Source organism: Phaseolus vulgaris, chromosome 1 (genome assembly GCF_051622355.1).
Source record: "Phaseolus vulgaris cultivar YP4 chromosome 1, ASM5162235v1, whole genome shotgun sequence".
NCBI classification, from domain to species: Eukaryota; Viridiplantae; Streptophyta; class Magnoliopsida; order Fabales; family Fabaceae; genus Phaseolus; species Phaseolus vulgaris.
In genome coordinates, this window is record NC_143498.1 from 46,188,221 (window position 1) to 46,216,147 (window position 27,927).

At 30.5% G+C, this 27,927-nt stretch overlaps 1 protein-coding gene across 4 annotated transcripts; it reads left to right on the forward strand.

Moving 5' to 3' along the window:
- Positions 1-21,911: 21,911 nt before the first annotated feature.
- LOC137814358 (uncharacterized) lies at positions 21,912-27,528 on the forward strand. Of its 4 annotated transcripts, none has more exons than XM_068617054.1 (6): positions 21,912-22,297; positions 22,932-23,118; positions 23,614-23,693; positions 23,856-25,697; positions 26,420-26,549; positions 26,674-27,528. In XM_068617054.1, exons 2-6 carry the CDS (start codon positions 22,980-22,982, stop codon positions 27,396-27,398), a joined length of 2,916 nt encoding a protein of 971 aa, XP_068473155.1. In that variant the 5' UTR covers positions 21,912-22,297; positions 22,932-22,979; the 3' UTR covers positions 27,399-27,528. The 4 variants fall into 4 exon arrangements, with proteins under 4 accessions (XP_068473155.1, XP_068473153.1, XP_068473156.1 ...); XM_068617052.1 differs by having other exon boundaries at positions 22,001-22,297; positions 26,420-26,567; XM_068617055.1 differs by having other exon boundaries at positions 22,078-22,297; positions 22,972-23,118.
- Positions 27,529-27,927: the final 399 nt, after the last annotated feature.

A 27,927-nucleotide genomic window follows, 5' to 3' on the forward strand; every position in this document is an offset into this window, starting at 1 on the left:
TAATATTATGAGGTTAGAAATGTTTATTGACAAATAATATACTTTAATACACTTTTATAACTAAGTTAATTGGTAATTAAAAATTTTACACTTAAAACCTTGCGAACACGTATTAAAAGGATGTTTATGTGTTGCATAAATTAATATCTATGAGTTAGACATAATATATTATGCAGGAAAGAACTACTAGATCACATGTGTACTTATATTTATATATATATATATATTGTTTTTATTTTATATTTTATATTTTATATTTTATAAAAAATAAATGGCATATAAAAAAATACATAAGTGAGAACAATTATAAGATAATAAGATTGTATAACATAGATGATACATATATAACTTACAATTAGTTAGACTCACTGATATACAAATATAATTAGTCTGACTCAGATGATATAGTCAGTCAGATTCAAATGATACAACTAGAGATGGTAATATTAGTCAAACTAATTGATATAGTGAGTACAAATGATTAGTTAAAATCTCTAATTGATTCACGTGCATTAATTAAAATTATTTTTTGAATCACTAGTCAAGATAGATAAATGAGCTTATTAAATCCCACTCATTTCAACCTCGAATGTCCAACCTTATTATACATATAATTTAATTTGCATTTATTTATCAGAATAGAGTTAACCATCAAGTATAACATACATTCAAACTCACTATTTGATTCACACGTAATAATTTAAATCATTTGTGTAGTGACCAGTCAGGATTGACTCATTTCAATCCTCAGGGTCCAACCTTTAGCTACCACTAGTACAAAACAGTGCTTTAACGACGGTTAAAAAAATCATTGGACAGTTCAAGAACCGTCGTTACTTTGGGCATTGTTATAAATCAGCTATTTAAAACGACGGCTCTAGAATCGTCGCTATAAAATCACATTAATGACACGTGTAAAAAATTATCATTATTCTGCCAAATAAATTAAAAAAATCTAATTATAACGACGATTCCAAACTAGAACCATCATTATAACCTTAAAAAACATAGCTTTAAAGGCGGTTTAATCATGAAACCGTCGTTATAAATGTATTTTTTAAACTAAAATATTTTATTATTATATATATACTCTAATCCTGTATAAAATATCAAATTTCCATAACAGAACAATCATGCATGTAATATCATGATTTAAATATAAAAGTCTACATACAATAAATTAGTACATATAACATTCTACAAAAAGTTATACAAATATATAAAAAAGTTCTATTTGATTCTAAACCCCAAATTTTAAAGTGTTTTTGTATTAAGGTATTACCAAATCCCAACCTCTATCAATTTCAGGTCGCACAATAGTCGACATTCACTGCATAACATAGTAATCGTATTCGTTACCTCGTTTCGAGTAACTTTCATTTTTTACGCGTCTCCATCCGATTTCTCTCTGTCAAAAGTTATGATCGTTTGAAGTTTTTTCATGCTAAATTTTGGCAACTCCAAATCTATCACTCTTCTCCTCAATGTCAGGACTCCTCCATCAAATATCCACTAAATGAAGTTCTCACAAACCCTAAACTATAAACTAATCAACACATACATTCAAATATTTATTAAAAAATTTAAAACCCTAAATCCTAAAAATACTAACCTTCTATGGGGAGTTGTGGGTGCAGCCCAGCCTGCGGTGGTAGTGTGTGGTAGAGGTTTGTGGAAGGTGTTGCCCGCGTGCAGAGGTGAAGGGTTGGCGCATGGAGGCAGAGGCAGTTGTTTCCTTGCACACACGAAGGAGAGAAGAAGACGCTTGGTGGCGCAAGGGTTGGGGTGGACGCTCGGAGACTTTGCGCGAATAGAGGAGAGCTCGAGGAACGGTGTCGACGACAATGGAAACTCAGTGGCAACAGTTATGGAGTTGCAAGTGACACTCAATGGAGAAGAAGAGTGCGGCGATGCAGAAGAGAGTGAGCGTGAAGGAGAAAAAGAGTGAGTGTGAGCGTGGGTTGGGGGGATTTTGATTTATATTCAGTTTTATAATGACGGTTCAATAGAGTAACCGTCGTTATTTTTGCCCAAAATCATTTGTAACGACGGTTTAGTGTACCAACTGTCGTTATTTTAGTCCAAATTTATTTGTAATGATGGTTATAATTATAACCATCATTATTTCTCACCAAAAATTCAAAAAAATTACAGAATTTCCATCGCGCTTTTTTGCTACGACGATTTTCTGTTAAATGTCGTTATTCTTAATCGTTATTTAGGATTTGTGTACTAGTGTACATTTAATTTAAATATGCATTCCCTTAAGATAGTGTGACATCATGTGTAAGATAAAATAAGAATGCCCTTCTTACGCCAAAGGAATATCAATCAAGTGAAATAATGAAATTAGGAACACCTTAAATAATTTTATATAAAAACATTAGACGTTTATCGTAACGAATAATATATACAACCATAAAAGCTGACTTCTACTAATCTATGGAAAATATGTATATTAATCACATGTATAATTAATTAGAAGTACACCATACATACCCTAAACTAATAAATAGAAAAGGTCATTGTTTTCTTTGAAATATCATCAACACAATCTAATCAATGAGGGAGTGTTTTCTACTCATGAACCACTAGGACCAATTTTATTGCAAATATATTAAGGTTTCAAAATGTCAAACAACTCAATGAATGTTACACGTCAAGAAATAACCAACAATAATTGAAAATATACACTAATTTAAAATCATGTTTTGATTGTGAAGTAACAATTACCTTCCTCCGATATCCATGTAGCTTATATATTCCAATGGTACTCGATCACCCCTAGATAGCTTAGAAATAACTGTTATTAGTTCCTCAAGATAAGATATTTCTTCCCCAACAAATCATATTTCTTCATTCAAACAGCCACCACCTCCACCCTTTGAAACCGTAAGTCAAATCATATTCAACTAAATTGTCTCTAGACAAGAGTATAAAAAACAGTGCACATTCCAATTTCTGAGTAAAGTCCAACTAACCTGCTGATAAGAAAAGGCAAAACTTGTCATACAAAAGAGAAGGAATTTTAGAGAAGAAAAGTGAAAAGTGGCCATCGACGATCAAATGACATAAGAATATTATCTGAATTGAAGAGTTGTATTATTTTAACATGGCAATTGTTGACTTCTTAAATTGCTAAAAAAGGAGAAGTATTACTTTCAATATTTAAGTTTACTAGTTGAAGCAATTCCCACAAAGTTTTTAAATCAAGGTTGCTAAGAGAATGTGGTATTAGCATTTCTATCTCACTAAATGATATTTATAGTGGAATGATTTATGATGCATTAAGCTTATTGCAACACTTATTCTATTGGTTGACTCAATAGAATGGTAACAATTAAAGTATGGGTTGTTTTGGCTTTTAACAGATCTCCAACTTCTTTACAAGTCTCTTATTGAGTGTTGTAAACAACTTTGGGATCAGCTCTATGTACTTGGGTTTCTCACCTATTTTTCCTGTAAACAAGAGAGGTATGAGCACAAAGAAACAATTGAAAATGAATAGGCTATCATTTACATTCCACTCAGCAAAATCTTTTGTCACACTTTTGGATGAAAAGTGTAATGCCAATAATGCCACAAAAAATTCTTACTGGTTCTTCTATCATACACTTATACATAGAGAACAATAATATCATTTATCAGTAAAATATATTTTCATCTACATCCACGCTTTTAACAGAATAAACGAAAGTGTTTACCATTTCCCCCATTTACACGACATAAAGAAACAGTAATAAATCTTTACCCACCACTTTCACCTTTTCTCTTATCCCCCATATCTCATACCAACTACCAAGCAAACCCCAAAAAAGGCAATGACAACGCAATCTTATATGGTAGCATTCTTGTCTTCATTTACAAGTTCCAAAAATAATTGATGCACAAGTTAGTTAATGGGGTGACGTTGGCTATAGATTAACAACAGAGCAACTATAAAGCAATCTTCTTGAGAAATAAGGTTTAAGAACAAAATGGGGGAACAAAATGCAGACCTTCATTTGTGCCCCTGTTCACGCCTTTGCTCACACCTCCGCTCTCCTTCGTTCGCGTCTCTGTTCGTCTCTGCTCGGGCCTCCGTTCCGGTCTCCATTTGTCTCCGTTCGCGCCTCCGTTCCCGTCTCCGTTTGCGGCGACGCCTTCCACCCGCAGCTTCCTCCTCCTCCTCTCGCACCTTCACCTTCGTTCGCACCACAACCACGACCTGCAGCTTCCTCCTTCTTCTCCAATGGTTCTTTGTTTCAATGCCCTAAAAGCAAACACTAACTCTCTGAAGCTTGAAGAAGAACAGAGTGAGAAAACTTTTTTAAAACAATAATAATAATATTCAAGAATTTATTGTAAGAAATTATGTAAATTAATTTCTATAAAGTGACTCACATGACTTAGAGTTTGGGCTTTGGGCCCAAATATGATTTAATAATAATAATAGAATTAAAGGCCCATTGGTTAATGTGAGAAATATATATATGATGATATACCTAATGAAAACCTACATCTGATGGAGATTGGGTACTAAAAGCTATAGGGTTCTGTCTCTGCAAATAATAGTTGTCTCACTGTTAACCATCACGAAAGTGTGTGACAAGAACGGAATTGCAAGAGATAGATTGGGATAAAGGAGATAAAGTAACTGCTCAATTAGGATCACCCATGGATCAAGGTAAGTGCCTATTCCTCCTTGATTGTATGATTGTGTGAGAATCATGATATGATAAGATCTATTTGTGAACATAAATTGTATGTGTTCAATTTACGTTTATTCATGTTTTGACTTACAAGTGGTATCAGAGCCTTGTTGCTCATTTTTGTGATTCTCCATTAATGTTTTTCCAAAATTCAAAGAACCCTAATTTTAAAATATTCCCAATTTAAGAACACTAATTTTAAAATTAGGATTTATAGATTAAGGTTTCCATTCCTCTATAATAGATCCCTAATTGTCCTAAACCATCAAAATTAAAGAACCCTAATTTTAATTAATCCCAATTAAAGAACCCTAATTTTAATTAATCCCAATTGAAGAACCCTAATTTTAAAATTAGGGTTTATGGATCAACGCCATTAACGGCGTAAAACCTTTTGAACCCAAACGCAAGAACGGTGGCTGCTGCGACGCGGTGGTTCGCACAGAACGGTGGCTGCTGCTGCTGCGGCACGGTGACTCATTGTGAGAGGGGTGGTTAACGGCATCCCTGCAGCTTAAGCAATTTTGCTTCATGAAAAAGAAGCAAATTTGATTTACTGTGCCTTAGGTTATCAATTTTATTAATATTATATTATAATATAATATAATAAAATGCATGAAAAGAATCCAATTAGTGAATCCATGTATGAATTATTCTCTGCCATCATGAAATGCATGAATTCTTTGTTGCACCCCATATTAAAGTTTAATCGATTGTTACTTTTCTGTAATTTAGGTTATGTTATAATGTAATTAAATTTACATTTAAATTAAACTTTAATTAATTAATTAAAAGTGAGTAACGAAAAAAATTATTTTCTGTTTTATGTATCATGTTTTAATGTAATTTTATTTGCATTAAATTAAAGTTTAATTAAAGTTTTAATGAAATTTTATTATGTTTTAATGTAATTTTATTTGCATTAAATTAAAGTTTAATTAAAGTTTTAATGAAATTTTATTATGTTTATTAAATTAAATTTTAATTAATTGACTGAAAGTGAGGAATGAAAAATTATAATTCCGCTTTATGTATTTAATTTTAAATTGAAATTTTGAAATTATTTGTATGATAGATTTGTAATCACCAAAGTGATCAAATCTTTAAGTTTTATTTAATTCCAAATTATGGATGAAATTTTATTTCATATAATGATATTATTTATGGAATTATTTGTATGATAGATTTGTAATCACCAAAGTGATCAAATCTTTAAGTTTTATTTAATTCCAAATTATGGATGATGAAATTTTATTTCAATTAATGATATTATTTATGAAATTATTTGTATGATACATTTGTAATCACCAAAGTGATCAAATCTTTATGTTTTATTTAATTCCAAATTATGGATGATGAAATTTTATTTCAATTAATGATATTATTTATGGAATTATTTGTATGATAGATTTGTAATCACCAAAGTGATCAAATCTTTAAGTTTTATTTAATTCCAGATTACTGATAAATTTTATTCCAATTACCTATAGAATGGATGCTAAATTATTTATATATATGGGTAAATGGAAATTCATTATTATAGGGCATTATGGATCACCCAAAGGTTGATTAGTTGTCCTTATAATTAATGGATATAATTGTTGGTAGTGAGTATGTGTTATTAGTTTTGCTTGTATATCCAAAGATAACAAGTGTTTCTAGTTAATGCATACATCTTGCCAAATAAAGTTAATACTATTAGCATCATTATGTTTTGTGTATTAATGAATCTCCCAAAGGAGAACATTAGTATACATAGAATGTTTTCTGAATCTGTATAGTATGTTTAGTTTATAACTCAAAGTATTAATGTTAAGCATGTGTAATCAAGTATTGTTCCTGTATCTTTATGCGAATGAGCATAGCAAGTAATATTAAGTCTGCTCTTCCCAAAACTAATGGTGCAAAAGAATTTATGAAATTTGTGGAAGAGCGCTCCCAAACTACTGATAAGTCTCTTGTTGGGACATTAATGAGTATATTAACCACCATGGAATTTGATGGTTCTCGTACTATGCACGAACATGTCATTGAAATGACTAATATTGCGGCAAAACTTAAGTTTATTGGATCTGGTACTCTTTATGATGGATTATATAGATTGAATCTCGATAAACTATATGCTGAAACTCTTATGACCTCGCATCATAATGTTGGCACTAAACGAAGTTTGGTGAATGAATGTTTTGCTTTCTTGTGGCACAAACGTTTGGGACATATTTCCAAGGAAAGAATGGAGAGATTGGTAAAGTATGAAATACTTCCAAGTTTGGATTTTACTGATCTGAATGTATGTGTGGATTGTATTAAAGTCAAACAAACAAAACACACAAAGAAGGGAGCCACAAGAAGTACTCAGCTTCTTGAAATTATACACACTGATATATGTGGACCTTTTGATGCAAGTTCTTTCAATAAAGAAAGGTATTTTATCACCTTCATTGATGATTTTTCACGTTATGGTTATGTCTATTTACTGCATGAAAAATCGCAAGCAGTGAATGTCTTGGAAGTTTATATAAATGAAGTGGAAAGGCAATTAGACAGAAAGGTGAAAATTGTCAGGTCAGATAGAGGTGGTGAATATTATGGAAAATATGATGAAAGTGGACAACACCCTGGTCCGTTTGTTAAGTTCCTTGAGAGACGTGGTATTTATGCTCAATACACAATGTCAGGTACACCACAACAAAATGGTGTTTCAGAAAGGCGTAATCGAACCTTAATGGATATGGTTAGGAGCATGTTAAGTAAGTCAACTGTACCTATTTCATTGTGGATGTATGCTTTAAAAACGGTCATGTATCTGTTGAACAGAGTTCCTAGTAAGGCAGTTCAAAAGACACCTTTTGAATTGTGGACAGGAAGGAAACCCAGTTTGAGATACCTGCATGTTTGGGGATGTCAGGCAGAAGTTAGAATATACAATCCGCAAGAAAAGAAATTGGATGCAAGAACAATCAGTGGATATTTCATTGGTTATCCGGCAAAGTCAAAAGGGTATATGTTTTACTGTCCTACCCATAGCACAAGAATTGTTGAATCTGGAAATGCACGGTTCATTGAAAATGGTGAAACCAGTGAGAGTGATACTTCACAAAATGTGGAGATTAAGGAAGTTAGAGTACAAGTTCCTTTAACTAGTACCTTTACTTCAAGTATTGTTGTTCCTAATGTAGTTGAGTCACTCAACAATGAAGAAGAACAACAAATTAATGATCATGAAGAGAACAATGAACCTGTAGTAGAACAACCACAAGAAATAGTATTAAGAAGATCTCAAAGAGAAAGAAATTCTGCTGTTTCAAATGATTATGTGGTTTATCTACAAGAGTCAGAAAATGACTTAAGTATTGATAATGATCCAGTTTCATTTTCAGACGCCGTCAATGATGATAATTCTGATAAGTGGTTAGATGCCATGAAAGATGAGCTTAAATCAATGGCACAGAATGATGTATGGGACCTTATAGAATTGCCAGAAGGATGCAAGAGAGTCGGGTGTAAATGGGTCTTTAAGACTAAACGTGACTCTCATGGCAATATCGAACGTTACAAGGCCCGACTTGTTGCCAAAGGTTTTACTCAAAAGGATGGCATTGATTATAAGGAAACATTTTCACCTGTTTCTAAGAAAGATTCCTTTAGAATTATCATGACATTAATAGCTCAATATGATCTTGAGTTGCATAAGATGGATGTCAAAACTGCTTTTCTGAATGGGGATTTAGAAGAGGATGTTTATATGGACCAACCAGTGGGGTTCATTGAAGAAGGAAAGGAACACATTGTGTGTAAACTTAAGAAATCAATATACGGGCTTAAACAGGCTTTTAGGCAATGGTATCTTAAGTTCAATAATACTATTGTGTCCTTTGGGTTTAAGGAAAACATCGTTGATCGGTGTATATACCTGAAGGTCAGTGGGAGCAAGTTTATATTCCTGATTCTGTATGTTGATGATATCTTGCTTGCAACTAATGATCTTGGTCTATTAAGTGAGACTAAGAAGTTTCTCTCTAATAACTTTGAGATGAAAGATATGGGTGAGGCATACTATGTGATAGGAATTGAAATATTCCGTGACAGATCACAAGGACTGTTAGGTTTGTCTCAGAAAGCATATATTAATAAAGTTTTAGAGAGATTCAGAATGGATAAATGTTCATCTCCTGTTCCAATACAGAAAGGAGACAAATTTAGTCTCATGCAATGTCCAAAGAATGACTTGGAATGGAAACAAATGGAGAATATACCTTATGCATCTATTGTTGGGAGTTTAATGTATGCTCAAACTTGTACACGACCAGATATTAGTTTTGCAGTTGGTATGCTTGGTAGATACCAAAGTAATCTAGGATTGGATCATTGGAAAGCTGCAAAGAAAGTTTTAAGATACTTGCAAGGAACGAAGGATCACATGATTACTTATAAAAGATCTGATCATCTTGAGGTGATTGGATATACAAATTCAGATTTTGCTGGCTGTGTGGATACACGAAAGTCTACATTTGGTTATGTGTATCTTTTAGCTGGAGGAGCGATTTCATGGAAAAGTGCGAAGCAGTCAGTCATCGCTGCGTCCACTATGGAGGCTGAATTTGTGGCATGCTTTGAGGCCACAGTTCAGGCTAATTGGTTGCGGAATTTTATTTCAGGACTTGGAATTGTTGACAGTATTGCCAAGCCGCTGAAAATTTATTGTGATAACTCCGCAGCAGTCTTCTTTTCTAAAAACGACAAGTATTCCAAAGGTGCTAAACGTATGGAATTGAAATACTGCCGTTAAAGAATAAGTTCAGAAACATAGAGTGTCAATAGAACATATTAGCATTGATCTTATGATTGTTGACCCTTTAACAAAAGGGTTACCGCCCAAAACATTTACTGGTCATGTTGTAAATATGGGCATTATGTCTACTAGTGAATGATGAATGTTGTTATTAATGCTTATTTGACACTCTGAGCTCATTGATAAATAAAGTTTCTGAAATTTATGTTGTTTTCTACTTTATGTATATGCATGCAAATTATGTTATTATGGTGTGGAAAATAAATTATGTTGTTATTGATGACAATGACATTATGTTTGAACCTATTATGGATTTCTCACTATAAAGTCATATTAATGAGAAAGAATGATATAGTAGTACATGGAAGGAAATGTGTTGATTCAAATGACATGTAACCGCCATGACTCTTATCATTTATGTATTCTTGATTATGAATAATGATAGAACCAATTTATGTAAGGCATTTTAAATGCGCATTTATGTCATTATTAAATCATGAAAGTATTATAACTCATATGAGTCAAGTGGGAGAATGTAAGAAATTATGTAAATTAATTTCTATAAAGTGACTCACATGACTTAGAGTTTGGGCTTTGGGCCCAAATATGATTTAATAATAATAATAGAATTAAAGGCCCATTGGTTAATGTGAGAAATATATATCTGATGATATACCTAATGAAAACCTACATCTGATGGAGATTGAGTACTAAAAGCTATAGGGTTCTGTCTCTGCAAATAATAGTTGTCTCATTGTTAACCATCACGAAAGTGTGTGACAAGAACGGAATTGCAAGAGATAGATTGGGATAAAGGAGATAAAGTAACTCCTCAATTAGGATCACCCATGGATCAAGGTAAGTGCTTATTCCTCCTTGATTGTATGATTGTGTGAGAATCATGATATGATAAGATCTATTTGTGAACATAAATTGTATGTGTTCAATTTACGTTTATTCATGTTTTGACTTACATTTATGACATACAAATTTTTCAATAAATAAAATAAAATTGATTTTGAATCAACATCCCAATGTTTTATCTAATTACATTATTTACTTTTTCAATACGTAAAATAAAATTGATTTTGAATCAACATCTCAATATTTTATCTAATTACATTATTTATTATTAGAAATGAATAAAACTAGATAGCCATACACATTAAAAAAATAAATATTAAATAAGTATTTAAATACTCATAATAATAAATATGGATATTTTAATCATTTAATTATTTTTCATATTAATACAAATTTCATAGTTTCTAACTTGCATATACTTATTATCTCTATTAATAATTTTTATTTAAACAACTTTTTTTTTATAGAAACAAGTGATAAAAGTGCTATTAATAAAAAATATTAATAATTAAAAAATTATTTACAATTTAATTATGAAAATATATTTATTTTTATAAAACTAAAGTTATTTTGAAGAAATAGTTTTATTTAAATTTAATTATGTGGCGTAATTTTTTTTTAAAGAATTAATTTTATTAATAATAATTTTTTGTTACGTAATTTTATTTATAATTTTCATTTGAGCTGATATTTTAAAAATAATATTTAATTAATTTTATTTAAATTTAAGAAATTACAAACTCATGACCACTCATGAATATATAGAGTGTGATCCTTATATAGTTTTTTAAAATAAAAATGAATTATTATTATTATTAATAGTAGTAGTAGTAATAAAATAAACAATTATATTTAGCGACCAAAAGAAATTCGGTGACTACGAAATATATGTATTTGGTAGCTGATTTGGTGAACAAAATAAACAATTATATTTAGCGATCACAAACAAATCGGTGGCTAAAAAATAAATAAATTTGGTGGCTGATTTAGTGACAAAAATAAACAATTATATTTAGCAACCAAAGAAAAATCGGTGGCTAAACAATAAACATATTCGGTGACTAATTCGGTGGCAGAAAATAAGCAATAATATTTAGCGACCGAATTAAAATCGGTGGCTAAAAAAGAAACATAATCGGTGGCTAATTCGGTGCAGATATATTTTTCCAAATTATTCAAAACAGTCACCACTTCAGCGACCAATTATTTTGTCACTCTCAATTTCGGTCGCAAAACTAACTAACATCATTAATAATTCAGTTAGTCACTATTTCGGTCGCAGATTTGACACTACGGGTATTCGGTGGCTATTTCGGTTGCAAATTGCGACCACTTATTTTCGATCGCTAAATTCGGTGACTAAATTGCTATTTTCTTGTAATGTATACTTAAAGAAAAAAATGGGTTCCTTACCTAAATCAATTATATATCCATCAAATAGAATAAATATAGGGACAAACATAATAGTGAGGTTAGAGACACCTCCCTCGACAAGAAGAATATAATAGTTTATATATAATAATTGTTTCATTCACTCACTTTATTATTTTTGAAGATGAATGTATTGATCTGGTGTTGCTATTATCTTTTATGATCTCGTCATTTCTCTTGTAATAGTGTGTACTCATCTTACAATGACGCTTTTATTTACAGTGTAACTTTGTAATGATTACACTTTTCTCAATTTGAATTCTATTTTTTGTATTTTTGTTCCAATTGAATCATGACTTCAATGGTTAGTTTGTAAAAGATAAATCATTCATGTCATTGGTAGAAAGATAATTCATCAAATTACTCCTAGAGAATTTTTAATGGGGTAGAATATTTTTGCATTTACATTAAAGTTGTCATATCATAAACAATAATTTTTATTCTTACTCTAATAAGTGAATTTTGTAATAAAGATTCTAAGTTATATTTCATCTTATTCATTTGTGATATTAGATTATTTGTAATGATTAGTTAAGACTATGATAGTCTTATTATATTTTGATACTTAAATCAAATAATCAAGTTCAAATAAGGATAATTTTCATGATAATTTATTTTTTTACATTATTTGTTTTTATTATATAATTTTTTTTTTATTTTATGTATAAGGGTTGAGTCTCACCTCTTTAATGATTTATATTTATTTATTGTTTCTTATTGATAAAAAAAAAAAAAATTGTTTCTTCAATCTAATTTGTTTTATGTTATAGTTTATTCAGAGTGTAATAAAACATTTAATGTACCGAATCAAACTCAATATTTTCAATGAACTTGTACTCTTCTAGTTTATTCTCGAAATATTAAATTCTCTCGCTTGTAAAATATTAAATATTTTATCGTAAAAAAAATAATTTTAGAATTTTGAGAAGGTTGCAATGCTGACTTTATAGGTTCGCCTACATGTTTACGTAGCCCTTAACAAAACCGCGATTAGAATGATAAAAAAGTTTGGCAGTGGAAAGTTGTTAGGCAGAAACCTTTGTTGTATTATTAAAATTGTCGACTGAAATTAATAGTTGTTGTGTTGTTTTTCTTTTTCCTCAGTGTTAAGGTTTTACAGTTATGGAAATTGAAAGTGTGAAGAGAAAGAGGATGACGAAGTCCACCTCATTATGGTCATGAAAAGGTGCTAGTAGTTGGTGGTAGGTCGCTACCATGCGAACACATATACTATTCTTTTTCACATTTTAACTACCCTAATTTCTTTCACAAAAACTATTACCAAACTCCTCCTATTTCAACTTCCTGCTTCAATCACCACGTGAGAGTTCCTTAACTTGTATAAAAAAAAAAACATGTTAATCGACATTTGAAATAAATACCTAAAAAAATATTCATTTTGGACAAATCTGCACTTTCTTTAATAGTTTTTACTATATTAATGGGATTGATTCATTTCAAACACTTTACGAGTAATAATATTCATGATGATTTAAAAAAAAAAACTAATAATAATATTCAAAAAAAATTTACATAAACAGAAATTGTTTTTTTTTTAAGAAAATAACTAACAAGCGTATTCATGGATACACACTGTGGGTTTGGTTGGTTTGGTTTTTAGTTTTTAACCTATACGTATATTGGGAGATGGAAGAGAGTTAGAAATATTAGTTGGTTCTTTTTCATTTTGAATTGTTACTTATATCATAAGAGAATATGTCCGAATTTAGTTATAGTGAAAAAAACTAATTTAAATTTAAGAAATTACTATTTTAAGAGGATAAGATAATTAATTTTGTAGATTCTCTTGAAGATATTAGACTGATTAGAGATAAAAATGTTTCGTAGTATATAACTGTTGCAAATCTCACATTTTGAACCAGTTTTATAAGTTTTGATTAAGTTTAAAGTACATTTCTTAATATGTTATCAAAAGTTCTATAGAGTTTATCCTAACAAAAGTTGGTTCGATAGATTAGGAAATCATCCATAAATATATAGTCTCACACACAACTTGGTAGGTGTCATTGTAAGATGTTGTATTGGAGATTTCACATCAATTAGAGATAAAAATGTTTCATAATATATAAATGGGTGCAAACTTCATCTTATAAACTGGTTTTCTAAAATTGAATTAACTTTAAAGTTTACTTTTAACTATCTTTGTCTAAACAATATTTAAGTAAAAGGACATAGTGATTTAATGTTGGTGGTGTTTGATGATAATTTGAAGAAGAACCATTTTTCATATATGAGGAGGAGTTTGGTAGCTAATGTGAGTTAATGCAGCAATTCCAAATGTTAAATGACATCATATAATTTCCATGGGTCAATAATGGCTTATATAAATTCAGCTGGCACATTCCTCATTTAAATATGAAAAACATTTGCGAACGAAGTAGAGTTATAATAAATGATAAATAAGTAGTAAAATTTTATTCAAATATTCAGGTTCGAAAAAGGAGAGGTTAATCACTTTTTAAAATGTTATGTTTATTTTATATTTGATAAGGTGCTCATAACTTCATCTTGTTTATTTATTGTGTATCCTTTCTTAATATAATGATTTCATGTAATGTTTTTAAATATTATCAAGTAAATATAAATGTAGCAAGTAATCATTTTATATATATATATATACTCAATGAAATAGGAAATTTATTTTATAATTTATTTTACATTGTAAACTAAGGTATGGATAATTTATAATATTTCTATTAAAATTTGTATTAAATTTAGTTGAAGGTTTTTTACTTGTAATAAATTTACCATCTAGTAGAAAAAGTTCATTGTACACGTCATAAACAATAATCTATATTTGTATCTCAATCATTCTCCAACTATAAATTCAAGTTTCCACCCACACATCATTTTGAAATCATTTAGCTAACACAATATATATACAAATTTTCCTTTCTTTACAAAATTTTTGTTTTCATCTTCAAATGGACTATAGTTGCATAACATACCATGAGAATTTTACAATTATAATCTTGTTGTCTTTGCAAATGGTCAAATAATACAAAATGATGAAGGCGTCCACCTCCTAAATTTGTTCGCATCCCTCATAATAATAATTCTACCTTCTCCCATTTAAAGGTTAAATTTTGTGGCGCTTTGGGAGTTGTACTGTCGCCAACCTCAACTAACTACACAAGGGCAAATTAGGTACAATGTTGTTCAGATAATAACAGATGAAAATGTTTATGAATTGTTAACTTGGAAGTCTCAATTTTCATTTCCTACAATGATTGAAGTGTATGTCAAGTTAACAAGATCTATCGAGAAAAAGTTACATATTCTAAACGCATTGAATGCTTCAAACTCTACCATAAATAAAGACTCCATCAATTCAATTGAAACAATAATCTATTGTGGATGACTTATTCAACGGGTCACCATAATATAAAGTTCAAATGGTTATGGTCTAACCTACACATGTGTCAACCCTAAGAGAATGTCAATCCTACATAACTACTATTTTAATAAATTATTTCACAATATATAAAAAATACTACAATATGGAGATAAAAAAAAAGTTACAAAAATAAATTACTATCATCCAACTAGAGTTTTCAATCAGAAAACTTGTACACGACACCATACAAATACAAAATGATGTTGACGTCCAATAAATGATTAGCCACTGAAGAAGTACTCAACTTCTTAATCTAATTTATGCAACTTGAAGATTCAACTACAAAAATAAATTGTTTGTCTAAACTAAAAATTTACACAATAGAAGACTTAAAGAATTAGCTCTCAAAATAGTACATCAATTCATTATAATTTTTTAGTCAATTTAAAGTTTATTAAAAAATAATAGTTACAAATTTATTATAATTTATTCTCCCCAATTCAAATTTGTTATAAAAATACAAAATCAAAATAACTTTTCATTCCCATTATAATTAGTTAGTTTGAAATATCTATAAAATATTTCATTTCATTCTCTTTGTATTAATATTATTATTTATAGTTTTAATATTTTATATTTTTTTCTATTTTCAATTTTATAAATATTTTAATTTTCTACACAAACAATTCCAAAAATATTTTTGTTGTGGAAATGAAAAACATTGATGAGAATTCACTTTCATGGCAACTGGTCTCACCTGGCACATGCACAGTAATCAATTATAATATAAAAATAAAGATTCCACGGTTCCAGTTGGGAGATTAATTTCCATGTCCGTAGTTAATTCTGAAGTCCTGTGTGAAATGTCTTTTTCTAGCTTTTTATCCAACTGTATCACTTGTCAATTTTTTTATTTTTGATATAAAGTATCATGTTAAATATTATAACATTTTAATTAGACTAATATTTTAAATAACAACAATCAGAAAAAAAATATTATTAAAAATATCATTTGTCAATTTTATACTTCTTTTCTTTTAAGACGCTTTTCAGATTTTTTTATATTAGATCCATAATCATATACAACGTAATGTGTTCCTTTCATTAGATAATTAACATGGTAAGTGTTAAAATAATAAATAAAGTAACGAATTATCTCAAAAATTGGTGTAAATGAATATAATTATTGTTCTTTTGTAAATTTTCTGACGCATCTTTTGATGACTGGAGTCCACACGTTCTTTTAACAAGATAACCTTTTTCCGTTAGGTGTGATTTGTGTAGTACAATTATCAAGATAGGAGAGAATATTTTATTAATTATCGAAATAAGAAATAAGGTTAGAAAATGAAGAAAAAAAAAGTATTTTGTAGTCAGAGGGAATATATTGAAAAAGTAAAACTTGTAAAAAAATAATAATATATAGTTGTAAATTGAAGATGTGTATTATAAATTATTATTATATACTGAAATTGTCAAAATATTGATTTTCTGTTTGATCTGGACCAAAACATTCCCTGGTTTACATAGGCTCCAGCTGTTTATAGGATAATAAATTATCTTCATTTTTCTATTCCTTCTAATAATGAAAATCAGGCTTTCAATAATTATAATTGGACTAAATACTGTAAAGGGAGACTATACCTTTTTATATAATTTTATTTATTTATTCTTTTATCTTCAACAATTTTCTGTTTTTATATTAAGTGTTTGTGGCATGACTCATGCAATATCTGTATTTGGAGTATATTAATCCCAAAAGCTCCGATTCAGATGATATGACTTAGTATTTATTTTATTGTGAGGTGTCAACTATTTTTTTTTTAGTTTGTTCCTTATTTATTATAAAAAAGGTTTGACAAATTATTATACTTCACATTATTATTGTAGGTCTATACAGTATCCAAAAATCGTTACATTTAAAATATATTTAATATTAATAACAAGATTAAAATATAAATTAAAATGTTAAAATTGAATATATATATTAAAGTAACGTCATAAAATTTAAAATTCATGCATAAACAAATAAAAATAGATTATAAAATTCTCATCATGGCACACTATTATACAAGGAAACGTATAAAAAGTTACTAATAACTTATTAGAGAAATTACTAGTAACATATAAAAATATAAACTTATTTAATTAAAAAAATAAGCAAAAATGAAAAGTGTTTATTAGAAATAAAGAATTATAATTTGACTACGCAGGACTTAGCATTAATATTTATGGTGAAAAAAAATATTATTTAAAGAAATAAACGGCAAATAAAAAAACCTTATATAAGAATGCATATAAAAATAACTTAATATTTTTTTATAGATAAATTATAAAATAAATTATCTGCCTCATAAAAAAATATATTGATTATTATTCATAAATAATATAAAAATGTTCATATATTTCATTAATTTTCTCTAAAACCAATATAGAAAATATCATATATATTTTATATAAATTTTGACCATAACGGGTATAGTATTTATTGTTTTTATCAAACAAATAATTTGACTTAGATGTTTTCACAATTTGTAATTGAAAAAAAAAAACATTGTGAAACAATAGGTATATATATAGTTAAATAAATTAAAAAAATATTAAAATTCAATAATAATTATTTTATTCTTTTAGAGTTAAATATAAAACATAGAAGTAATATTTTGGTTTACTCTCTTTTATCTATATAATGTACAATATATATTTTTAAAGAAAATTTTAATATTTGTTAATCTTATATTATAGTTTAAATTATTTTTTAATATTTAAAATACAATTTATAATCCAAATGCATTAATTTGTATTAAGTTTTGATTAATATAATTTATATTTAAACTATTTACAAACTTTAATTATAATATAAGTTAAATATTAAAAAATATTTCTAATAATTTGATTAGAAAAAAAAATCAATTATCACTTGTAGTGGAATACAAATATCAACTAGTTAACATTGTCTTCAGTACATCCTTTTTCATAATTTAAATTTCCATTTTTTATATTTTTCTCTTTTACCAAACAAGTAATTAACCATATTATTATTATTATTATTTGTTTTGATCTCACTTCCTTTCCTTTAATAGTGTTTTATAAAACAAAATACAATGTCTGTGCTTACCTAAACTTTGGTTAGGGTATTTGTTATCCTCACCCATAAGTCTGATATTTAGTGTATACCTTTGTCATTCTCTCATTGCCTGTAAATAAACAAGGTAAATACTAATTAGGACATTGGTAAAAAGTTATTTTTTAAAAAATTTATAAAAATTATTTTCTATAATCTTTTAATATGTTTTGATGTGACCTATAATACAAACTTTTACAATAATACTGGTTACCAAGAGCCAATTAATAAATAGGAATGAAAAAAAAACCTACCATTGCAACTCTCCAGTTAGTGGTTGTAGCTACAACAATCCCTTTGCACATTTGAAATTGTTGTCCTTCAATCAATCTAATTTCAAGTGAACACTACAAAACATTAACATAGATTGTCCTTTCATGAGACAACATTTGAATTTGGTGTTTCCGAGTCTGCTTTACTTACCTACCTCAACAATAATTAACAGACATTTTTACAAATGCTCAACTGCAACATTCAGTTTTGGTTTATTGTCTGCGTTTGGTGTTTTGAATATTTACTCCCTGAAATGTTTGGATTGGTGTTTTCAATATTTACTCCTGAAACGTGAAATGTTCTGGAGAGAATAGTTAAGGAAGTTGATTTGAAGTAATCTGAAAAGAAAGAAAAAGGGGAGTTGTTTGGATGGTGATTTCTTATAATAGATTTGTAGATAGTTGATTAGAATAGGTTTGTAAGTGATTTGATATTGTGATTTTTTTTTTAAATGTATATAAATTTGATAAATAATAAATTTTTAAAAAATTATAAAATAATTTATAAATATAGATTGGAATTTAAATAAATTCAAATTAAAAAATTAATATTAAATATTAAAAAATACGTATTAATAATTATAATTAAAATTAATCTTTTATTTATTATTTATTTTATTATAATATGAAAATTAATATTAATAATTAATAAATAATAAATAAATGTTATATATTAAAATATAATTTGTATATATAATTAGTATATATTTTATTAATTTTTATAAAAAATAATATATAATTATCTTTCTCTGCAAATCTCTTTCATAAATCTCTTTATGAAAGAGAATAATTTTTAAAAAAAAATCTCATCGTTTTCTATATTTTTATCTTTGTTTTTCCAACTTTGATTGCACTCCCTTTTTTTTCGCCATTCTATGCTTGGATACAATTATAAAAGTTAGTTGAAGTCTGATATTACAATTGAACTTAGTTAAGATGTCTTCTACATTATTTAAATAATTTCTTTGTTATATTCTTAGATTATCAATTTCCAATGAATCAGAAAGTTTTCCGCTTTCTTTTATCTCTCACCTAACACTTTTACTATTTTCATAAGTTATTTTGATCAATTTATTGAAATAAGCAAATTTGCCATATATTGTTCTTATAAACGAAACTTTTCTTCTAGTCTTCTCGCTAGGATTTTTGCAATTTTTCAATGATATTTTAAAGCTCAAGTTAATATTAAAGTAGGAGTATTGTATATTAGGATAAGAGTTTTATGAAGTAATTTTCTATTTATAGTTTTAGGTTTTAGGATGTTATGAACTAATGCGACCTAATTGAGTCTAATTTGTCCATTAATAATAATTTCTATGTAATTATCATGTAATGTCTATCTGCTAATGTGTTGCTAATTACTGATGTGCAGTTGTGCTAAAACATGTGTATGTTGACTGGTGTCTAAAACCTTTTAGGTGTTTGGATGTTTGGCAAAGTGATGGTAGATTTAAAGAGTTAATGAGTTTGAAGTGGTCTAGCTACGAAGTCTATGATTCACAATGATCTTGTGTATAATTTTTTTCAGCTCGGGATGTGCAATGCTTCAGATTTGGTTAATAATTTTTGGAGAACAATTTGGGTTGGATTTGTGAGTGAAATTTGAAAACACAAGAACAAAGTCATTTTTAAAAGGAAAGTGACTGATGTGTCAGAAGTGTTCGCAATGGTTCAAGTCAAAGTTTGGACTTGAATTTATTCAAAGTTTCACTTCGTTCTCTTATGCTAACTGGTGTTTGGACCTTATGACTTGCATGAAATTGATTTTTTGATGTTATTTTTGAAATTTTGTTTCGTTAGTATTTTTAGTTTCGCCTATTTAATAGTAGGAAGAAGATTAAAATGGAAAGATATTTGATCACGTGAAGTAATTCATATTTATTAATTATTTATTACTTATAAAAAACAGTAACTAGGTGCTTGTGTGTATGGGGTAGGTAATACATATTAAAATTATTTCAATAAAATTTTCTGAAATACTAACCTATGTTTTTTTCTGTTATAAAATATGTCTTTTTATAATCAAAGAAAACTTAATCATTTCTCCATATGAAGTCAAAATGGTTTTGTATTCAAAACTAAATACTAATTTTTGGAAGGTAATTTTCTCCATAATAATTGCATAATATTTGTTTTATCCTCTAAATCGTGTTTTCAGTGGATCTCCAAATCATCACAGTACCCTCGGATTTCATAAAATAAAGACAAACAAAAACTAGAGCATTTTTAATAGTGAATATTGTCGGAAACTTTTAACTTTTTTTTATGAATCCTAATAATTAACTTTACCACGGGTAAAATTTATGTCTCTCCTCTATTTAGGTTGTTCAGTTTAAGAATCCATGTAAAATTACTGATATATGCCTTTATTTTTGGACAATTCATTGTAAGGTAAATGTTTTATCTACACTGTGGATGATAACATGGCACAATCATGCAACAACAAAACTGGACCCTAATCATATACACAACAACCAAATATGAACCTAATAGAGGAAATCCTACCAGATCAACCATGCATGTCACATATCCCAGGAAGAGGAACCTAATGAAAAATTAACAAATATAAATAAATTTGCATAATAAAAACTTCATAATCTTCCTGAATTTTAATTTGTTCTGTCACCATAAAATTAGGTATGAAGTGTTTAAGAATTATGTGTCAGGGTACAATCTATATTTTATAAATTTTAACAATTTAAGTGTTAATTTTTTTTTCTAACTAATTTTATTGTCACAAAATAAAAATAAAAATAACTTGATGAGATTTGAGAAGATCTCATATTATTTAGATATATAATTAAATTATATATAGGTAGAAACTTCATCTTATCAAGTCATGTTTATGAAGTTGAATTAGATTATAGTTTAATTTATTAGACTCATATTATAATATATTGATGTCGATTTTAATAAAATTTATTAGGTCTATTGATTTCTTATAAAGATATGATTAAATAAATGATTTTTTTTATTAAATCAGTTATACCAAATTATAAATTAGATTTAAATTCTTTTTATTAAAAGACAAAAAATTATAATACGATGATTAAGTGTAGATATTTCATATTAACTTGTTTTAATGAATTTGAGAATGTTAAAACTTGTTATGATATGGATGGATACTATGTGAAGTTTTGAATATTCTTTTAAATTAGAGAGATACTTAATAAGAACAAAGATCACGATAGTAAAAGAAAAAAAATTGCTAAGGAAAAAAAAACATTATATAAAATAAAATTAGACTAGTAATTATTGAAATTAAAAAAAATATTGTGTTTTTAAGTAATTAAAAAGAAAACCCTTGTCATGGATAAAGTGTATAATTGGTGAAAAGGTGGATAGTAGAAATAAATATGGATAATATAAAATCTTAAATGAAGTGAGTAATATAAGGTGGACTTTCCTGAAAAATACTTTAGAAAGAATGAATCTTCCTTTATACTCCAAAAAAGGAATTAAAAAAGAGAAAGGAGAAGTGATTAATTTGTTATTAATAATTAATGTTAATTAATTAAGTTAAGGAGAGGAAGAGGAAGGTGATTATTATTCTGCGTGTTACTCGTAATCCAAATATGATATATTACCAATCGTAGTTCAGAAGAAAGGCTTTGAAGTCCGACAAAGAGAGTCGGTGGACGACGCGCATACCTAAACCACGCCACTCCACTCACCAACGCCATTTCCCTCTTTCACTTTCTCTCGCCGTCGCTTCCGCCACCGTCTCAGCCGGGAATGCCACCGTCGCCGGTCACCGCTCGCCAGGTCCGTTCTCTCTCACCTTTTCTGCGCTATCCAGCCACTTTCTTCTCATTTTCGCGCCGTCTCGATCTCGCCGTTCTCGATTCCTCTGCGTTTCTCTTTCCAGATTTGCTTTTCTAGCAGCTTTTCAATTTCTCCGACCGAGATTCCGCTTTCATCATTTCTCTCTTTTTCGCTGTTCGGGATTCGGGAAGAGGAACTACCTCCTCTTTCCGGGAGCAAGCACTGTTAATATAGGACCTATCATGGCTGTGTCGTGTGTGTTTCTGTTTTAACAATTTTTTTTGTTTTATTCTACTGCTGACGCACGAGGTGATTTAGTTTTTCATGTGAATTCACTATAGTGTTTGAGCAATACTGGTTATTGTGTTTCGAGATAGTCGTGTCTGTGTTCTCTACTCACCCTCTCTTTCGCGCATGTTTCTATTTATGGATATTTATTGAAAATCACCTCAAGTTCACACTCATCAATTTTATAACACTTGTTCTAGTTGTCTTATAGGTACCCGAAATTCTTCGCATTAGTGTTTGGATCTTGTGATTTTCTGTTGATTGCATCTTAGTCTACTTTAATGCATTTGGTTATGTCTTATTTTATTACGCCCGTGCTTACTCTTTATGGAATGTTGTGTTTCAGTGCCCTTCGGCTTACAGATCTAGGTGATTTGTACTTGCAGCTGTTGAAATGAATGGGGCTCAGAATAGGAAGGTTCACAATATTGAGAAACCTTTTCCAGGATGCTTGGGAAGAATGGTGAACCTCTTTGATTTGACTGGGGGTGTCAATGGAAACAAGCTACTCACGGACAGGCCTCACCGCGATGGTAATCCCTCTCTTTCTCTATCTGTGTTAACTCTTTTTGGTTTTTCACTTCGCCTTGGGTTGTTTTCTTTTTTTAACCCCCAAAATCATCGCCTTGCTTGCTAGGGAAATTTTTGGATGATCTGCTATTTTACCATATTGACTCTCTGTTTGGAGTTGTCTCTGATGGTTATCTTAAACTTGGTTTTTGTCTATTTTTTGTTGTTAGTTTTGGGGTTTGGTGGAGTGCTGCTAGTTTTCATTTGGAGCTTGCTTCCTTTTGTTTTTTTTTTATCGAACTTCAGATAGACATATCTCTCTTCATGATCTGTCTGGTTTTATATATTCTTGGGCATTATGAAACCCAGATGGAGGTTTCTCTAAACTGTCAATTGCTTTTCTTTATTTTCAATCTGACTGGAATGATTTTACTTACTATTTTCAGTGTTGAAGTTTTTCTATGCCATTATTTTATTATAAAAATCTCATTCTCAGTAAATTGTACCTGGATTTACAGCATCATCACTTTCAAGAAGTCAATCAGATGTTGCAAGGATCACAAGTCCTACTTTGGGTGACCAGATAGAGGATAAGCTGGTAATTTTGGAGAGGCATTATTTTTTTTATTGTCATTCAAGCTAACTGAATCCAAATTAATCGAATGTCATATGGAGTGTTCTTCACTTTTTCAATTTATGATGTGCTTTCTGTACTTGTTTTTACTTATCTATATATATTCCTTTTTCACGAACTTTGCAGATTGTTTCTGACTCAATGAGAGCTTTGTCAAATAAGAAAATAAATGGAACACCCATTAAGATGCTCATAGACCAAGAAATGTCCAAAGAAGTTGTTTCAAAGCACAACCCACCACCAAATGTAGTTGCAAAATTGATGGGGCTTGAAGCCCTTCCACGGGGCGATCCTAATTTGTCTGTGGAGAGAAACCATAGAGGAGATTATTCTCAACATATGTGTGATCATTCAGGGACACCATTCAAACACTGGCAGATGGATGATAGGTTTATGGACAAGGAAATGCTTCATGAAGTTCATCTGAACACAGAACAGATTGCTTACAAGGATATTTATGAAATATGGCTGCAATCACAAAGAACAGGCAATGTAAGAGACAAGACACCGGAGAGAGAAAGGTGGACTGAAGATGCTAATGGGAAGAAAATGGCTCTCATTCGTCAGAAGTTTATGGAAGCTAAACGTCTGTCTACAGATGAGAGACTACGCCAGTCCAAGGAGTTTGACGATGCCTTGGAAGTTTTAAGTTCAAATAATGATCTGTTAATCAGGTTATTGGATTCTCAAAATCTTTATGAACTTCAGTCTACTCCAGTAGCAGAGACTAAGCGCATTACTGTTCTTAAGCCTTCGAAGATGGTTGACAACGAAAATTCTGTTGGAAAGGGGAAGAAAAATGACAAGCAGATTAGGAAACCGGCAAATGTTGGTGCTGCATGGGAGAGATACAGTCCTGGATACACTCCTCCCTCTCAGAAAGTGGATGAGTTTCCAGTACAACCTACTCGTATAGTGGTATTGAAGCCCAGCCCTGGGAAGACACATGAGATTAAGGCTGTGGTTTCTCCAACAATGTTATCACCTCGGAATTTGCCAAGTGGAAATTTCTACCAGGAACCTGAGGATGATGTACATGAATCAAGAAAAATGGATAGTGAAATTACACAGCAAATGCATGAAGATATGAGGAGCCATCAAAGAGATGAAACATTCTATTCTTCAGTATTTTCCAATGGCTATACTGGCGATGAGAGTTCATTCAACAAATCGGATCATGAGTGTAATGCAGGGAACTTTAGTGATTTGGAAGTTATGTCACCATCTCCAAGGCATTCTTGGGATTACATTAATCGCTGTGGCAGTCCTTTTTCTTCGTCATCCTTTAGCCGTGCATCCTGTTCTCCTGAGTCGTCTGTATGCAGAGAGGCCAAGAAACGACTTTCGGAAAGATGGGCTATGATGGCATCAAATAAAGGTCTTCAAGAACAAAGGCACATGCGCAGAAGCTCTACCTTAGGTGAGATGCTTGCTCTTTCGGATATAAAGAAATCTGAAATATCTGAGCTTGAGGGTATTCATAAACAACAGGAACAAAGTGAATCTGTTTCTTGTAGTCGAAATTTTAATGCTGAAACATGTATGGATGGTTCTCCTAGAAACCTTTCCAGGTCAAAATCTGTTCCGACATCTTCCACTGTCTTTGATGATGCTCTCAGTGTTGGAGTTTGTGATAATGATGCTGGCAAAACACACGTGTCTGGGGAGCTGACAAAGTCAAAGAGTATGAAATCATCATTTAAAGGGAAAGTCACCAGTTTCTTCTCAAGGAGCAAGAAACCAACCAGGGAAAAATCTTGTCTATCTCAATCTAAAAATGAGTCCCAATCCACACTCACTGTAGCATCAGATTCTCCAGTACATTTATTTGGAGTCCTTAGGGATGATGTCTCTCAAAGCTTCAAAAGTGGATCCATTGGAGAGTGTTCTCTTCCAGCACCATATGAATCATCAGGCAAAATTTTCTCAGATTCTATCTCTAATGGACAAGGTGCTATACCTCTCGAGGTAATAGCTTCTATTTTTCGGTATATTATGATCCACTTTTTGTTTGTGCGTTATACACATTTTCTTTCTATCTATTGGCTTAAGATACATCAATGCTTTATAAATTTTCCACCAACTCTCAGTCCCTTACTTCTCTCTTTCCTCTTGCAAAGGGAGGAAAGAATGGAAACCACAACAAAAAAGGGAAAAAAGTATTGAATATCTATTGATTCTTATTGTGAAGCATGTGGTTGGGTTGTACTGCTGTTTTCCTTTCTTTATTATCTATATATATCTTGCTAAGTAACTAGATAAAAACTGTCTTTTAATTCCAGTTGTGCCTTCTCTACCTAACTAATGAAATTAGTCCCTTGAAACTTATGCATGAGTTGGAGGCTGCTTGGTGTGGTGGCATGGCAGGTTCTATTTAAGCATAGTCTATATGCTTGACCAATTTTTTAGGTTTTCTGCTACCGCTGGAATGGTGGAACAAATGAAAATTTCACCTGCCTATGGACGTCATTGAGTCCTAAGAGCTACTTGATAGATAATAGAACCGGCTTTTTTCAGTCAGCATAACTAGTACACACAACCTCTATGATTTCTTGTTATTGCAGATTGTGGAATTGTAAACTGAATTCCTTATGTATGTCGTAGGATCATAAATTAAAATCTTATATATGTACTGAAAGTTGGTAAATAAATAGATTGGAGGATTCTGAGACAGTTGTGTTTGTTTTCAGTCTGGATTGGCACTGTCAAAGCCCGTGGTGCCTTGGATTTCAAGTGAAAACCAGGGTCAGCCGAGTCCAATATCAGTTTTAGAGCCTCCATTTGAAGATGATAATGGTGCTAACGAGTCCTTGGGCTGTGGTAAGGGTCGTCACCTGGGTATTGCTTAGTCCTTTCTCTCACTATTTCTTCTATTTCAGGAAGTTCTTATTGGATATTCCTTGTCTTCACTGTTTTTTTTACCTGACTTCGATTTTTTTTGTAGGATTACGGGGCTCTCTGAAGTCTAATTTAATTGACAAATCACCACCTATAGAATCAATAGCTCGGACCCTCTCATGGGATGATTCTTGTGCAGAGGTGGCAAATCCATACCAATTAAAGCCCTCGTTGGGTTCCTTAGATACCAAGGTAGAGGATCAAGACTGGCTTGTCTTTGTCGAGAAACTTCTATCAGCTGCTGGAATTGATGATCAAGTGCAGTCTGACTCCTTTTACTCTAGATGGCATTCCCTCGAAAGCCCATTGGATCCATCATTGAGGGACAATTATGCCAATCTGAATGACAAGGAGCCTCAGCAACTCCATGAGGCCAAGCGAAGGCAGAGGAGATCTAATCAGAAGCTTGTATTCGAGTGTGTTAATTTGTCACTGATAGAAATTACTGGTTATGGATCACAGAGTTACTTGATGGGTAGGTTATGGAGTGGCAGCCACAGCAGATTCCAAGTCCCAGAGGGTGCACCTCCCCCTTTGGTAGACCTTGTTGTGGCCCAGATGAAGGAGTTAATATCCGGTGCTGTGAGGTCTGTTTGGGGGGACTGTGGGGACAGTAACAGCCTGGGGGTAGAGAGTGTTGTCAGGAAAGAGGTTGTGGGAAAAGGGTGGGTTGAGCTTATGGCATTAGAGATGGATATTTTGGTGAAGGAAGTAGAGGGGAAGTTGCTAGAAGAACTTGTGGAGGATGCGGTAGTTGATTTGAATGGTTGAAACCCTGACATGGCTTTTCCGCTTTGGCTTCGCTTTTTTAATATTGTAACTCTATTATTGTTGTATTCGATTATCAACACACGGCCCTACTTACCTAATTTTATTAAATGCTTCTGGAAAATTATTTCAACTTGCAGCTATTTCACATCACTGAATCTGTAATAAATTAATCACCTATTCGACTGCTCAAAGAAAGAATAAAATGAATTTCACAGGTGATCAAAGGTCGTGCAACAGACACACAAATGCAATTCGGTTCAAGTTCAAGACGTTTCACAAGATTGTTCTATAACTGAACAGGAGATGTCTTTTCTCCTTGAAAAAAAGATTTTGTTCTATGGAATTTGGCTAGTCCAGAAGAAGTCTATCAGTGTGACGTCTGAGGTTGCCACCACTCCAAACTTTAACCCAGAAAAGGAAATTCAGATTTTGGAAATGGCTATCCTGAAAAGCAGGAAGAAGAAAGAAACATCAAAAGTAGATCGATACGCTGTAACAATCCACTTTGCAATAAGTGAGTAATCTAATT

Coding starts and splice junctions, on each gene's coding strand:
- LOC137814358 (XM_068617052.1), top strand. CDS start 22,980: ATGAATGGGGCTCAGAATAGGAAGGTTCACAATATTGAGAAACCTTTT. Junction 23,694..23,855: donor ACCAGATAGAGGATAAGCTG/GTAATTTTGGAG, acceptor CGAACTTTGCAG/ATTGTTTCTGACTCAATGAG. Junction 25,698..26,419: donor AAGGTGCTATACCTCTCGAG/GTAATAGCTTCT, acceptor GTTTGTTTTCAG/TCTGGATTGGCACTGTCAAA.